At 38.9% G+C, this 16948-nt stretch overlaps 1 protein-coding gene and 1 pseudogene across 1 annotated transcript; both read right to left on the bottom strand.

Moving 5' to 3' along the window:
• Positions 1-1981: 1981 nt before the first annotated feature.
• Positions 1982-10335, bottom strand: LOC149015654 (pentatricopeptide repeat-containing protein At2g36730-like; annotated as a pseudogene).
• A 508-nt stretch (positions 10336-10843) lies between these two features.
• Positions 10844-12838, bottom strand: LOC149015653 (Thioredoxin superfamily protein). Its single transcript, XM_089156005.1, has 2 exons — positions 12563-12838; positions 10844-11273 (listed from the first exon to the last, which is right to left on the bottom strand). Exons 1-2 carry the CDS (start codon positions 12705-12707, stop codon positions 11020-11022), a joined length of 399 nt encoding a protein of 132 aa, XP_089012131.1. The 5' UTR covers positions 12708-12838; the 3' UTR covers positions 10844-11019.
• Between the last annotated feature and the right edge of the window lie 4110 nt (positions 12839-16948).

Genomic DNA, 16948 nt, shown 5'->3' with positions numbered 1-16948 from the left:
TCCTGTAAAAGTTTTATGTCTCTAGAGCTTTTGGCTGAACCTTCACTTTCTCTTGCCATGAGAGAAACAAGTTAAAGTCTTTGATGCAAAGCCACTTCCCCATTCTATGTTGCCCAATTTCCACAAGTGAGTACCACACCTTCTTTCTCAAGCTTAGATTTGGGTCACCATAGACCAAAGTAAGGAAGAATTCTTGTTTAGGCTTTACTGTGACATAGCCATCAATGAATCTCATAGAAGCAGTGTGAATCTCAAACTTCGCTAGATTTTCATCACTACAAGGCCACCGGCTTTCCCTAAGATCTACGATAAAATAATTTTCCATTTTCAAATTTTGAGCTATCAGTTACACCATCTTCCTTCTAACCAATCCATGAGGAAGATAATATCAGGGCATCTCTATTTTGCAAGATTTTGAAGTGCAAGTTGTAAAGGAGCTTGCAAGACCTCTACAATTCTAGCTACATAGAATCATGGCTCCCTATGGGGCTGCTTGTCGATCTCTAGCCACCATGGGATTCACTGTTGTTTCTTCATCCGATGGCCAATGAGATTGTTGTTGCTGCATTCTTCTTTGATAATATTTTGATTCTAAGTAATGGAGGGAGGGAGCATCTTCTACAAAATGGTTATCCTAGATGCATACCCACAACCATGTATTCAATGCTAGTCTTCCTGCCCTCGAGGTCGAAGATCCAAAGAGACACGGGCATCTTGTGACGTCATGGCCTAACAAACCACATAGGTAATAGAACAAAGGAAGTTTCTCTGGCTTTACAATGACTTATACCTAAATTCCATTTCTTCTTCTAGCTAGTATGTATTATCTAAGTGGCCTCCTCCTGTCAATAGTAACATGACATCGAAAATAGAGAACATTAGTATCGAATTGCATACCTTGGATAATCATGCCTTTGCCGGGACATCCCATTTTCTCTATGAGTTGGAAGCCAAAATGCAAAATCCATAGACATCAAGCCAAAGGGCATGGTAAAACTAGATCCAGAAATCCACATTTTTAAACTCCCAATGTTCGTTCTCGTTCCAGGGCTCAAGCACCAGTAAGTTGCCGGACACCGCCCACGGTGATTCGTCTATCACATTAAAGCAATCCTGATGATGCTCAAATTGAAATCAAAACTAATTTTCTTGCATAGGAATTATATACATTGGGTAAAAGATATTCTAAGTTGCTAGTGATGCTTCATCGAGAGCCTTTTTCTATAAGATTTTCCAAGAAGAATGTACCCTACTAATCCCAAATACTTATCCACAATGGATTTTTACTCTGTCTTCCACTTCCTCCGCAACATCTAGCCCTTTATTGTTCGATAGGGCTAACTCGGAATATTGGTATTGAGAGGTGGCTGTTCTTGGAGGTCATCCTCTGCCCCTTCCCCTTCTGTGAAGGGATGCCATGAAAGAAAAACGGCAGCAAAACACTCAAATTTATTGCTCACAAGGAGGAACAGACACGGAGAAGGTTATTCATTGGGTATCATACCATCGCAATAGTTTAGCTACCGCATTGCCAAAGAATAAGATTCTTCATGGTTATTTGAGGCCTTATTAAGATCTTCATTTATTACATGGCATGGTTGAAAGGTCAAAAATGATATGCTTTTTTTTTTGGTATTTAATAACAAACTTTGGTCACTAAAAGAAGTGCTTTTTTATTATTATTATCTTCTTCTTCATTATTTTTTTTTCTGTCTAAATTTGAAGAAGTTATTCAAGTTGCTAATAAAACTTATGCAAAATTTGCCAATAATGTTGGAAAAAAAATCTTCTGTTGTGCATAGCAATGCAGCACCACAACTTGACACGTGGCATATTCTCAATAAATGGCTCAGATTAGAAGGCTAGGTTTTAAGTGAAAATGACCCATCTTATGACCCATTTTCTTGACCCAGTTCTAAATATGGTTCTCTGAAGATTCTCCCATCGTGTTCCCGCCTTCTCAACTCCATCTTCTTCCCCCTCACTGTTGTTCTTCCATCCATCTTCTTTCCCTCTCATAGATGTTCCTCCATGGTGTCTCTTCCACATCTCTTGCTTGCTTACTCATCTCAAGAAAAAGTTCAAGGGCTTCCTTCGCCAAACCATGATGAGCCAACCCCGAGATCATGGCACTCCATGTCCAGGCGTTTCTTTTGAGCATTCTATCAAACACTAGGTTGGCGTAACTTACATTACCACACTTCAGATACATGTCAACAAGAGCTGTACCCAGCCAATAATTTATTAACAACCCAATTTCTATAGCTTGACAATGTGCCCACTTCCCCAAGTTCAGGTTCCCAAGCTCAGCACAAGCAGAGAGCAAGAAAACCAAGGACGTCTCGTCTAGTTGAATCCCATTAAGTCTCACCTTGGCAAAAAGACCAATAGAATCATCAAATTGGGATCTTTCAACATAAGCGCAGATAATGGCATTCCAAGAGATGACTTTCTTAGATGCATTTTGTGAAACCCAACCCTATCCTAACCCTGACCCTGACCCGGATCCTTGATGTGTGTAGGTCTGAAGACCTGGAGTGGTGGAAGAAGAGACTTGCGGGCCCTCATAGTTGAAGACTTTGTGTATGATTCGGAGCCCATGGATATTGCCAGTGAAACCCCTTACTTGGATACAATGTCAGTGTTCAGTGAGAAACTGCACCTAGAAGAGGGGAAGCTTAGTTGAAGTGCTTGATGCGCTTCCAGTCTTGTTTCGAAGGTATTTCTCTACTTTAGACTTGTTTATTGACTTGTAGGAGAAAACCCAACTCAATTCGGACCCGTGTAGCCTTTCATATCCCTGACTCAAGCTTGTTGTACATGTTTGGTCAACTGAGTCAGTCGACCAAAGCCAGTTGACCAATGGTTGTACAAATCTGAGAAAAAGATGCTTTTTGGATATTCCTCTCTCTATTAAAGTGTTTCTCGTGTTTTGAACCCTATTATACTCATTTAGGCTACTGAGAACAAGAGTGGAGCTTCCCAAGGCACTCTCTTGGTGTTTGTGAAGGATTCTTGGCCCCAATCATTGCAATCATTGCCTATTGTCTCCATTTGCACATTCAAGGTATGATTCATCACTCTCACTCTCTACTCTACTCTTTTCTTTTCTTTTCTTTTCTTGCTGTTGCAACCTTGGAGTTGATGCTGCAACCTTGCAACCATCACTCCAAGTGTTCACTCTTAGCTAATCATTGATCTCATTCCTTTTCCATTGATGCTATGCTTTCATTTCAATCCTCGCATATGCATTCCTTTGATTCTCTTCTTAACTTCATGCATTCTTGTCCTAAACTGAGGTATATAGTGTGTTACATCTATGTTTATTGGTAGCATATGATTCTAATCCAATTCCTATTAGTTCCCCTAGCTAATTCATTCATTTCCAATGCAATTTCATTTGATTTCAATTGATGCTATGATTCTTGTCTTTAGAACTTAGGGTTTCAATTTGGGGGTTTCTAATTAGACCTTTAGATTGTGTTAATTACTTGATTAGTAGTGTTCTTATATTGTTACAATGAATCCCTCCAAGTTTCGGATCGATCCGAGCCCCGGAAGATCAATTTTGAGCAAAAAGTCACTATTTGGCCTCTAGCACTATTCACTTGGTCGATTGGGTCAATCAACTAATGGACTGCTGAATTGTGTACTTCACCGATTTGATCCGTTCGACCTCCGATTTTCCCGATTTCTTTTCTAATCTTTCATTTATGTTTGTCTAGGGTCTTAATACCATATTTGGATCATTCTTTTGTGGCCTTTGGATTATCATCATCGCAGCTTAAGGTAAGGACGGTTATACCCATATGACATAAACTATGTGATTATTACACTGATGTTGGCAACTTAGTAGGCTTAGCTTATTAGTTGTTTTTTGACATTATATGACTACTGTAGTTACCTTATAACAGTAGCACCATGTTTATTACTTTGCTTATCATGTCTATTCATTCTTGTCGTTTACTTATACACTTGATCATGTGACGTTATGACGTATCTTTCACTATGATGATGTATCATGTGTGTATGATATGCTGAACTGAGAATGTGATTGGATAAGTATGATTTGGGATTGGGGAATGTCCTTTTGACGTTTCTGTCCTTGGACATCGGAGGGAATAGCATGGGATGTTCTCCGAAGATGCCCATCGACGCTTTCCTGAATTATTGGATGACATACATAGGACTTGTCTAGATGTGTTAGCTAGCACATCCCCATTGTATCTGACCCGAATCAGAAGGGCATTGAGACCGAACGACTTGTGGTAGTAGTATGGTTTGATGGGCGCTCAAGACCGGTAACCACCCCGTGAGAGGACATAAATCATACTACGGATACCTGAAAGGGGCCATTTATTGGTAGGGTTGCAAATACCTAGACTTGGGCTCATACCTAGACTTGGGCTCACGGGCACGCAAGACCGGTGGGTTAGATCCGTGAGAGGACGTGAGAGCTTCCCGTCTACTGTTTGTAGATTACCAATAGGGTTAGGGAGTCCGGTGAGTAATATCCGTGACTCTAGTGTGAAGGATACTGGAAATGATCCTAGGATGGGAGGAATGGACGTATCTGGATCTGACATGATATGACTAAGTAGATGACTTGCATTGGGCTAGGCTTCACTTTGACATGTGCCACTACATAGACCAATGGTGATGTGAGAGAGCGGTGACTTAAACCCCAGCCATGGATTGTCCCGAGGGATGCAGGACCCATTGCCAACCGGTGATTGAGTGATTGAGACTTACCTAAAGAAGTATGGTGCTATGACTTAAAGCATGTCTACCATAGAGACTAGCATATGTAGAGTTAGAATCATACTTGCATCATGTGTTTCATATCATCTTGCATCATGTTATGATTTGTATCATATGGTTTATGCATTATGGATTAACTACCTTGCTGAGTTCTTTTAAATACATTCCTTTTTGTGCAATTGTTTTATTAGATTTTTCCACAGGTTTCGAAGAAGCCGATGGCACATACTTTGAAGTGGACCAGGATTCCGCATACTACACTGAAGGTCCTAGTGTCACATCCACCCAGCCGGTACCCTATCTGGCATACTTGAGTGTGTGATCCACAGTCCACAAGATCCAGTAGTTAGAGAAATCAGCCTCCCACATTCACAACAATATAATCAAGAACAAGACTAAATCAATGTTAACAATATTATTCAAATGAATCAAGGTAAAGTAACGAGATATTCATCAGAGTGCGGAAAAGATACCAATAGATATATAAATCAAAAGTAGAGTGAGGGGGAATCTCACTCCACGAGTACAGCGGAATGTAGTTCGATAATCAAATGGGATTACAACCGTTTCTAAAGACAAGAAAGAAAGATATAATCTAACTAAACTAGAGTCTTTTCTACTTTATAAAGGATGTTCTCATAGACATAGACTTCATCGATTACGCTCAAACGCTCCCACTCCACAGTAGGGCTACTCCTGGTAACAAGAGAGACCACTCGAGGGATCCTCAAAGTAATCTTCGTAGTCGCCAACACTTTGCGTATGGTACGCTTCTTCATCTTGCACTTCCTCATATTGCGCTTCATAGCCATCAAAACCTGTAGAATAGTCTAACAAAAGATATTGTACAAAAAGGAGTGAGTTTCAAAGAAACTCAGCAAGACAAGTTATTCCATAATAGCATAAATAACATAGTATCACAAACAAAGCATAAGATGATATGATATGAGGCAACAATGTATGTATGAGTCTAACTCTATGTATGCTGGTCTCTATAGGCAGACATGCTTTAAGTCATAGCACCATACTTCTTTGGGTAGGTCAATCACTCCCCCTCAGCCATCTTGGCATCTTGGGTCTACCAGTGGTAGTTGGGTCTTGCATCCTTCCTGGACATTCCTTGGTTAGGGGTTAAGTCACCTCTCTCTCACATCACCATTTGGTCTAAGTATTGGCGCATGTCAGGGTAAAACCTAGCCCAATGCAAGTCTTCTACTTAGTTACATCAACTCAGATCCAGATACGTCCATTCCTTGCCCCGGGCGATCCTTTCCGGTATCCTTCACATTAGAGTCAGCATAGTCCCAGACTACGGACTCATCAACCCTATAGGTCATCCACATATAGTAACGAGAAGCTCTCATGTCTTCTCATGGGTTGGTTACCGGTCTTGAATGCCCATGAGCCCAAGTCTATCCATATGCAACCTTACCCATAAATGGCCCCCACAATGTGATTCATGTCCCCTCACGGGTTGGTTACCGGTCTTGAGCACCCATAAATCCCCATTGCTACCACGGGTCGTTCGGTCTCAATACCCTTCCGATTCGGGTTTGATATAACAGGGGTATAACCTAGCCAAACACTGCTAGACAAGTCCTAGGTATGACAACCAATAATCCAGGAAAGCGTCAAAGGGCAACATTGGAAATATCCCATACTACTCCCAATGAGGTCCAAGGACAGAAATGTCAAAAGGACATTCCCCAATCCCAAATCATACCTAAGCAATTACAATCATAATTCAGTCATATCATCCACGACAAATATCACATCATATGAAAGAGTATAAGAAGACAAGATAAAATAAATAAGAAAACATACATGAGTAAGTATTCATACATAATCAAGTACATAAAGTAAATAAGGAAATAAGATCCTAATGTACTTGCAGCATTCATATCATAATAGAAACTAACATAACAGTAGCAAATCTAAGTAGTTCCCAAATTAGAAACTAAATCTATGCAAATCTATGTTAATATGGTAACAACTTTCCTTACCTTAAATAGATTCGAAAGTATTCCGGACGGACAAGAGGATGAATCCAAAGTTAGCAAATAAACCCTAGAATAGCATCACATAATCATTAGGAAGTAGTCCTAAAAGAATAAGCATGAATCGAATCAAATCGGACCAAGAAAACAGATTCTGCTGTTGTGGGTTGATTGGCTGGGTAGCATTGGCAAGTCGACCCAGGCAGTCTGCCCAAGAGCAAATCCAAAAATAAAAATAGAATCTTGATCCGAAACCTATGCTACACAAACTGGAATGCGACGAAACTTGGAGGGATTGTCTAACACAGTAGTCTAAGACTAAAAAGCATAATTTAGACATCAAACCACCATTAAAACATTACTTCCTAATTTAGAACCATAGTTTCTATTTTGGTAAAAATCATAGTTTTCATTGGAAACATGCTATGAATGAAAGAGATGAACTAGAGATGATTAGATCTCATTCTAGTACAAGAATCAGTAGATCAGAGGTATGAACAATCATAGAGAAGCATCTATAATGCTAGAATGAATCAAAATAGGAAATATTATCATAGTTTAAGAAGAAATCAAAAGAATCATGTCAAGAATGAATGAGATGATCATAGTACAAGAGTATGAAAAGAAATTGTGAAGATATGACTACAAGGTTGCAGCATCTTCATCATAATCTCAGTTCAAAGATGAGAGTGATCATGGAAAGAATAAATCATTAACACAAAAGATAGATTACTAACCTTTAATTGAAGAACAAGAGAGAGAGTTTGCAAGATTGCAAGATTAGGTCTTCTTCTTCACTCTTGGAGGCTTGGAGATGGTTTTCCTTCGTTCTCTAAGTGTTATGGAGGCTAGGGATACTAAAATCACGAAGTCATGGGGTATATATAGCAAGATACTCAAAACAGAAGATTCTGTTCGAGTTCAACATCTCTGGGTCGATTGGCTGGTAGCATTGGGCAGTCGACCCAAGCACTCGACCCAGCCGACCAAGAAAGCCAAAAATAGGGATTTGAGGGTCTTCCACTACTCGGAATCAAACGAAACTTTAAACACATATTCTATAACATACCTAGCATGGAAAAATGGCTTTAAATCATATCCCATCAAGCTCTAAGGTCATCAACTAATCTTCTATTCATCAAGGTGCAGTCTCTTCTCTATATCCCACACTGACTTCAAGTATGGGGCATCATCTTCAATCTCCATAGGTTCGGAGTCGAACACTATATCATCTACCAATATGGCCCATAGTTGACTTTCACTTCTACTTCGGGTCTTCAGACCTACAAACAAAAGAGTATCCGGGTTAAGGTTAGGGCCGGGTTTCACACCTAGCCATTATGAAAGTTACTGTGAAGGTGCCGAGGGTGATTACCCTCTGTACCAAGATTAGCCGGACTTTGGTGTGGGAGAGGCCCTGCTTGGTTTCCTTCGTGTACACTTACGAGGACATCCTGTACAAGACTAAGGGGACCTTAGTTTAGGCCTTTTTATTGTTATTATTTGGAACTCGGATCTATAAATTAACTTTCTTTTGATATACTCTTAGATGTTGGTTTTGTAACTAACTTCGATTGACTACTTTTCCGCTGGCACTGAGGGAGTGACTTCCGCTCACTCACTCTCTCTCTCTCTCTCTCTCTCTCTCTCTCTCTCTCTCTCTCTCTCTCTCTCTCTCTCTTTTGGATTATATTTAAACATTGGTATTATCTTTATTCCGCACTCTGATTATTTGTTCTTATGTTATTCATGATTTCTTTTATTATATGCTTTACCTTGATTATTATTGTTCATGATTGTGTTATCGCGTATGTGGGAGGCATAGTTGCTCGATACTTAATCTTCGAGACTATGGATCACATATCTGGGTATGCTTGGTAGGGTACCGACTGGGTGGATGTGACACATTTTATCAAACACGTAACGTGCATCCGAAATCTCATGACAACAACCATAGAAATGGATTAATGAGTTCTGAACATAGATATCCGAATCAACACCATTCTTGAGTGCCTTTGCTTGTATTTGCCTCCCCTAGGAAAGAGGTGAGAGACAAGCGCACACCTTAAGAGGAAAGGGGAAGGTAAGTTTATTGGGTCTTCCTCCTCGCTTCCGCATATTGAGGAAAACTGCAATGGCTTCTCTGGGACAATCTCTTCCGACATAACCCCTAATAACATGGTTCCAGCACGAAGATGGGATAGTATCAGGGAATGAAGGAGAACTGATCATGTATAATCTAGGCTTCTTGATGGCAATAGTGAACAAAATCACAGGATTTCACTGATAAGAATTAATCGAAGAAAAACCGAGTGTGCAAAGATGAGAGTTGAAAAGGCAACAACACGATGGGAGAAAAATCTTCAGAGAACCATATTTAGAATTGGGTCAAAAAAATGGGTTTTTTTCTTTAAAACGGGTACAAGATGGGTCACTTTCATTTAAAACCCAGCCTTCTAATCTGAGCCATTTATTGAGAATATGCCACATGTCAAGTTGTGGTGCTGCACTGCTGTGCACAACAGAGGATTTTTTTTCCCCAATAATGTTACTCTCTCTAGAAGCAAGCAAGGGTGGACCTAGAGGATACCAATCTATCTAATTATTAGAGTGTTCCCCGATTTTGAGGGAAATTGTGATGTAGCACTCCAAAAAGTTAACGAAAAAAAGGTATTCACCATATATATACATAGAGAGATGAGACTAGATCTATTATTGAGTTAGTACAGGTTCTTGTTTACCTTGCCTCTCCCATGCTATTGGAGCATGTTTCTTTCTCTTATATTCCTAGGGAGCTGAACTTCATTGCTGACTCCCTAGCCCCAAAGGCTTTGTGCATCATTTTTTTTTGGGTACTGGTGCTTTTTTAATACTGTAAATTTAATGCCGTCCGCAAGGGTCGAGCCCATGACCTCTCACTGAGAAGTATGGATTTTTACCACTCAACCAACATTGCATTGGCAAGCTTTGTGCATCATTTGTATAATAGATTTACGTTGTTTTCAAAATAGGGTCAGGATTGATATAATCCAAGTTCAAGATGAGGAAAATGAGGATTTTGAAGGTCTCCAACTCCCTCCAACCTCACATAGGTAATGTTGAATCTCACTTAGGGCAAGATTTTTGAGTAGGGGTAGGACGGTCACTCTACCCTTGCATGGCATTGAGATGAGATGGAAAAACGTCCAACTTCATCCTTATGATAGAATAAGAAACAAACCCTTAACACCCTACTAGGCATAAAGTCCAAGGAAGTCTTGTGTTCAATCATTTGGTCGTTCCACATCTATCTCTCCCCTCAACCCTCCCCTACTGCCCTTGGGCCCACGTCACTATGATTGGCATACAATGGCCAAAAAAAGCGTAGGGAAAAAAGTGTCATAGCTTAATCCAAATTGATTAAATCAATAATCATTAGACTACATTTGGCATCATGTTCCAATCGATATGCAAACTAGATTTAGAAAGAATGAATGAGTACAAATCAGTTGGGCAATTCTTCAGTAACACTAGTAAACCAATCCTGAAGGATAGTTACTTCAGCAACCTCATATAATCTATAACCACCACCCCACATCCCCCCAGATAAAACCAGAGATAGTCCGTCTCCACTAGGCAAAGAATCTAAACGAATGAAAGTACGAGTCTAGATCCTCTTCACCAGACAGGCCATCCTCCAATCCTCTCACTCTCATAGGGCTAGCCCCAAAACATGGGCATGCCCTTTGTCAGGCCTTATGTAAGTGTGGTGGATGGGAGGACAGCCTGCTTGGGTGGAGAGGATCTCCACTCTGAAAGTGCATTGGCCAAGGGTTAACCAACAAGCATGGTAAACAAATGACATAACACCAAGAGTAAGTTTCTACCACACACACACCCCACCCTCTTCTACTACAATCCCCCACCCCCCAACCAAAAGAAAAACCCTCCAAAGCACTACCAACGCCCTTGTCCCCCTCTCTTCTTCCACTCACAAAAACCCTAAAGAAAAGCTACGAGCTCATGACCATAACTGGGAGTAGCACATACTACAACAAAAGATCATCATCCACAACATATCATTGACAGTAGGGGAAAGGTAGATGGAGCATTCATTACCTGAATAGATAATATAAGAGATCCTCATACATAGATATCTGATAACAATCGGTGGAGAGTAATAGTTGAAGGGGGAACTCACTCCAACAACCTATTAAATTCTTGATCATCTTAACAAGATAAACTGTTTATTCAAATAGTAATGGTATTGAGACAGGAAGACTCATTTTCCAGAAATGAGAGCATCAATTTTGTGTTCAAGATGAGCTTCATGGTCTTCAAGGCGACCATTGACTGCATCATTCTCCCAGCGCACTAGCGTTGGGACACCCTTGAGCTTGAACCGTGAATCAACCCTCCATGGGTGCTGAGGATTCCTCCAAGTGGGCCGGTCCCCAACATAAGCTCGAAGAAGTGCTACATTACTCGATGAAGCTTCCAATTTCTTGTATATCGCCGGTTCAGCTCTGACACAGTCTGAAATTTTATGCAGAATAAACAGTTTCAGAGATCAGAAGTGTTTCATGTTCCCACTCAAAGAAAACTAAAATAAGGAAGCAAGGCAAGAGTTTATTCTATTTATATCTTTGAACAGATGCTGCTCAGTTTGACAGTTTGATCAAGAACTGCATGAGGAAACAAATTTTCAAATTTGACATTGAACTTGTAAAATGTATGGAGTGTTGAAAAAGGTACTCTGTATATAGTCATCAGAGGATTGGAAAGAAAATGAGCCCAGAAGCCATAATTTCAGTTTTTTGTTTAAGTTGCAAGCTATAAGGGGTTGAACTTACACATACAACATCAGTGTATGTCCACAGCTTCTATTTCCTCCCTTCTAATTGAAGGCAAGACCTGTTGCAGACATAATTACTCTCCACTCCCCTTACTAAAGAAAAAAGATTAATGAGTACTTTTTTGGAACCGCTGCATATTAATCAACATTCAAAAAGAACTGTTTTTGTACTTCTTTGAACAAAAATGAAACAGAACTTGTAAGGTATTCCGTTCTTTTCTTTTCTTTTTTTTGGGGGGTTGGATTGAAAAAAAGAAGAAGAAAGGAAACAGTCTTGAGAAACAATGAAAATAAGCTCAAAAGAATCAGGAACCGAAAGAAAACGAAATGAACTCATTTTCACGGTTCATCACAACAGGGCAGAAGAAAATTTTCTCTTCTACTCATACGTTTGTCTGTTATTGTTATCTTCCTTTTTCTTTTCCCAGTGACTGAAACACTTCTTTATGCAGTTTAACTACACAGCATTTGACAAAGAAACATCAAAAGAACAGATTCTGAGTCAATTTATCAGAATACCATTGAACCAACAAATACAGGCATAGAACGATCAGTAGAATCCAAGAATAACTGATTAGTTCAATATGTGCTTCATGATTCAGTTTTGATCTCCTATTAAGAATTAAATATAACCCACAAAAGGTAAATTAAACGTCCTTTCTTCTTCTTTTTTTCCTGGAAATTCTCATAAAACAATTCTCTAAAGAACATCTACCAAATACAAATAAAAAAGGAAGACAAATCTCAGACATGAATACCAAGTACACTACCATCTTAGGAACATTCCAAAAGCCGAAAAGATAAATCCCCCCCCCCCCCCACCCCACCCACAAACACACAACAAAAAGGAAAAAGAAAAAAAAACACCCATTAGGGTTTGGCTTAAAATTTTGATCTATCAAATGAAATTTTTCATTGTATTTTTGGGTATTAAAAACAAACCAACAGAAGGAAAAAGAAGAGACAATACCAGGGCACCAGCTAAGAGAGGTGGATGGGTCCTTGTCGGCCAAGAAGACGATGAGATTGAATTGATTCTGCGGTGCTTCAGACCTGAACTTCTCAAAAACTTGATCGAAGTTCGAAATTGTCGCGTCCAACATCGTCAGAGGCATCTTGCGTTTCTCTCTTTCCGGTTTGTTTGCTGACTTCTTATCTGAATCAACCAGAGGATGAGACCAAAAACGCAAACGAAAACAGGCAAAGCACAAAGGGGAATAAGTTAGAAATTTGGAAGCGTTTGAAGAACCACTATGCCGTCGTTTGAAGAACAACTATGCCGTCGAAGGAATTTAACACGTGGGATTAGTTATTAATTTATGGGTAATTTTCATCTGGACCCTGAGGTTTGGTCGATGTCATTTTTAGTCCAAAAAAACTGAAACTTTGCATCTGCCTTCCCTATACTATAGACAAATTATCACAAATTTACCCATTTTTTTAATTTAAACAAAAAACATAGGAAATTAAAAAAAAAAAAAAATTGAAGTTAATATTCATTTGTGATTCTCGAAATTTAGTTCTTCAGAACTGTAGCGAAACACCACAAAGCAACCGTCTAAGAACATCAAACACTTAATGTTTCTTCATTCAACTCATTTAACTTTGAATCCCTAGCTTAAAGCTCTCTTGCTTCACGGGGCTACTTTGGAAAACTCAGGTAAGTGGAAACAAGATTCAAGGATTTGAAAAAGGTAAATTTTTATTAAGTGACGAGAAATTCGAAGAGAAATAAAAGGGAAAAAACCCTAGTTTTGAAAAAAAAAATTATCTACGAATTGCAGAAAGGTTGATGGAGAAACCATGGCTAAAGTCGAAGATGTTGTGAAGCAATCATTGGGGATTTGGGAGAAGATAAATTTTCATTAAGTGACGAGAAACCAGAGAAAAAAGGAAAACCCTAGTTTAAAAAAAAAATATCCGAGCGAAAGGTTGATGGAGAAACCATGGCTAAAGTCGAAGATGTTGGAAGCAATCATTGGGGATTTGGGAGAAAAGGAAATCATTAGTGAGGAGAAATCGGAAAACCAGTTTTGAAAAAAATTATCCGATTGCGGAAGGTTGATGGAGAAACAGGCTAAAGTCGAAGATGGGAGCAATCATTGGGGATTTGGGAGAAGCTGCTGTTGGCATGTGCCATTAACCGTCATGGAACTGTAAACAAATATCATGACCTTAAACACTGGTTCATGGCGAAAGACGATAAGAAGACAAATCTAAAACGTCCCGACGATAAGAAAGAAACTTCAAGTGGCAGAGCTTCGACGCTAGGTTCAAGGGCATGATGTTTCGATCTTAAACAATTATTTTGATTTCGAATGGCATGATGTTTCGATCTTAAACAACTTTTTTGATTTCGAATGCTAACAATCGTATTTCTCTAGTTCAAAGATTTGAATTTGAATTTGATTTTTTTTTTCCATGTTGTGTTTAAATTAAAAAAAAAAAAAAGGCAAATTTGTCATAGAAGTGATAATTTGTCCTTAAATTGATTTTTTCTATAGTACAGGGGAGGCAGATGCAAAGTTTCCGTTTTTTTGGACTAAAAATGACATAGACCAAACCTCAGGGGGTCCAGATGAAAATTACCTTTAATTTATTAGAATTTCTTTGGTATGGGTCCTTCTAATAAAGCAAAAACTAATGTTGAGTCTTTACAATAAATTACGTCTGGATCCCAAGTCAACTAACACTATCTAAGAAGTGTCAAATTTGTTTGTAAAATGACTAAATTACCCATTTCACCCACCTCTAGCCTCCCCATACCCCTGCGCCAGCCACTGTGCTAGAAATCACCAACAACCCAGCTCACCCTGCTAGAAATCACCCATCAGTCTAAAAGAGAGTTGAGTTACTGCTCACTCGAAAACGGATCATTTTAGTACAATTTGCATAATTCGTTGGGATTTCTCCATTGAACTTGTTCTACAACCTTCCCTTTCTCACACATGTTCAGTGGAATTGTAGTTAATTTATTCTCCAAAACATCAATGAAAATAAAGTCAGTGCATGTTTTAAATTATTCATCGCAATTTGTCTGGTTTACGGAGTTCTTTGGAATTCAGGTCTCAACTATTTTGAGTTTCAAACTCTAATATATTTATTTTTGAGTTAATTTATTCTCCAAAACATCGATAAAAATAAAGTCAGGCCGTGTTTTAAATTATTCATTGTAATTTGTCCAGTTTCTGGAGTTCTTTGGAATTCAGGTCTCAATTATTTTGAGTTTCAAACTCTAATTATTATTTTTTTTGGGAAAGGTAGCTTATTACTATGGAGTGGAAACTAAATTACTAATATACCCGCCAAGTGGGTGCAAACTCAGGACCTCCCTGTGGGAGGACAGATCTTTAACCGCTTGACTAACCCATCATTGGCGTTTAAACCCTAATCTCCTATAATTAGAATTTCTTCGATCGCTCTCAATTGTTGGGTTCTTTCTTTTTATTTTTATTTTTATTTATTTTTTTTTTTTCATGCACTTGATCTTCAAAATTCACGTGATCCAATTTTCTCGTCAGTTTTTTTCCTAGTGTTTGGTGGAGGAACAAGTTGGAAAGAAGAAAGTAATTGAGAACTAGAAGTCGTAAAAATGATTGTAGATATATAGAGGAGAAGAAACCAAATTCAATGCAAAATCATCAAAAGTCAAACCAATGGAAGCTAGACAAATATAGAAGGATCTTAAGAGCTTCATAGAATCTCTACAATTCATTGAGTTGCATCGTCTTCTGGTGATAAGGATTTGAAGAAGTTAACAAAACCTATGATTTGAGGAGCATCGAAGTAAGCAAAAGATCGCAATTTCTGCTTGGCTTGGTAGATGTAATAAAAAGAATAAGTTGGTTTTTTTTTTTTTTTTTGAAAGGTAGCTTTGTTACTTTGGGGTGGGAACTAAATTACTAATATAAACCCAGGACCTCCCCGTGGGAGGGCGGATCTTTAACCGCTTGACTAACCCATCATTGGCAGAATAAGATAGATTTGTATTGCCTAATACCTATTACCAAACCCTATGAATTGCTTTTGTTCTACCTGAGTGTAATCTGGTTTACTGTTGGTCCAAACTTAGTTCCTAAGAATCAAAGAGAGTGAGAATGGACCACCTCTGAGGACGGGAAGCCACCTCCAATGATTGAGTCAGATTCAGGAAAACACAAATCCTCGTATGGAGGAGTAAATGCTCTAAGAAGGAATGTTTTCTTTGAAACTTGCAGGAGAATAAATGTCAGAGTTATTGTAACTGGGCTTACCCTCACATGTCTTGAGTATGTTGCTTATATACCAATTTCATACTTCTGATGTGGCAAAGATGTATCATAGTCCCAGTCTTCCAGATCAGGATGAAGGGTTGAGATTATGCACGACAGATTACTTAATCACCAAGTTAAGAACTCAATCTTCTTGGAGAAGTTTCAAGCTAGCTGCACCTTATCCCAAATTGATCAGGAGCTCAGAGTCACGGGGGTGAAGATGTGGCAGCAATCCCTTAATTTAGCAGACAAAATGTAAGGGAGCAACAGTCGAAAAAGCTTGAGCGAATGAGAGGCTTCTTGATGAGCACTGAGCATTTAATGCTTTGATTGACGTTTAGATAAAGGTGAGCCGAATCCCCTTAAGCGGTTACTTTTGTCGAGATGTAGCATCTCGAGCGACTGACAAGAGTTTATTTGAAAAGTCCCATACACCACGTGGCATTCACAAAGAAGCGTTCTTCGAAGCCAACATTCTTCCGAGAAGTGCCATGCTAAGAAGTGCTAGATGAACCCTTCGAACCGGGTTTGAGCCATGTGTTTTCAATTGTGTGGTTTGTTTGGGTTTAATGGTTTGCCCCACAATGCATATTAGAACTGGAAACTTAGGTGAAATTTTAAGGATGACTAGTAGGCATCCATGAATTGAAAACAATGGTGTTACAAACTTAACGCCTCTCAAACGATGTTTACCCAGACATAATTTATTGCACTAAAGGGACCCAACATTAGTTTAATGCTCTACTAAAAGGACCCACATTTTAAAAACTCAATTTATTATTACTTTTAACGAATTTAACATGTGGATAAGCTATTTATTTATTTATTTATTTTTACAAGGACGTTTTTCTTATATAGTTGATAGGGATATTACAAATACAATGAACGAGAATTGAATCAGCAACTTCTTCACTAAGAGGTGTTGGTCATTACCCAATCGAGCAATCCGCGATTGTATTATTATTAGTATTTGCCTTCCATCCAGACTTCTTTTGTAATAGTATCTTTACATTACTTATCTCTTTAATTTGATTCTTTTTGAATGAGTAACATCTACCAACGGGGGTTGGTCCAAGTGGTAAGCAGCTTGGCTCGCTTAAGCA

This window comes from Hakea prostrata, chromosome 5 (assembly GCF_041222555.1).
Source record: "Hakea prostrata isolate BN-2017 chromosome 5, UWA_Hpros_2, whole genome shotgun sequence".
Taxonomy (NCBI): Eukaryota; Viridiplantae; Streptophyta; class Magnoliopsida; order Proteales; family Proteaceae; genus Hakea; species Hakea prostrata.
This window is presented reverse-complemented; position numbering and strand designations above follow the sequence as displayed.

Excerpts from the sequence above, each read along its gene's own strand:
- LOC149015653 (XM_089156005.1), bottom strand. The coding sequence starts at position 12,707 with ATGCCTCTGACGATGTTGGACGCGACAATTTCGAACTTCGATCAAGTT. Across the intron at positions 11,274-12,562 it reads CTCTCTTAGCTGGTGCCCTG|ACTGTGTCAGAGCTGAACCG; the intron begins GTATTGTCTCTT and ends ATAAAATTTCAG.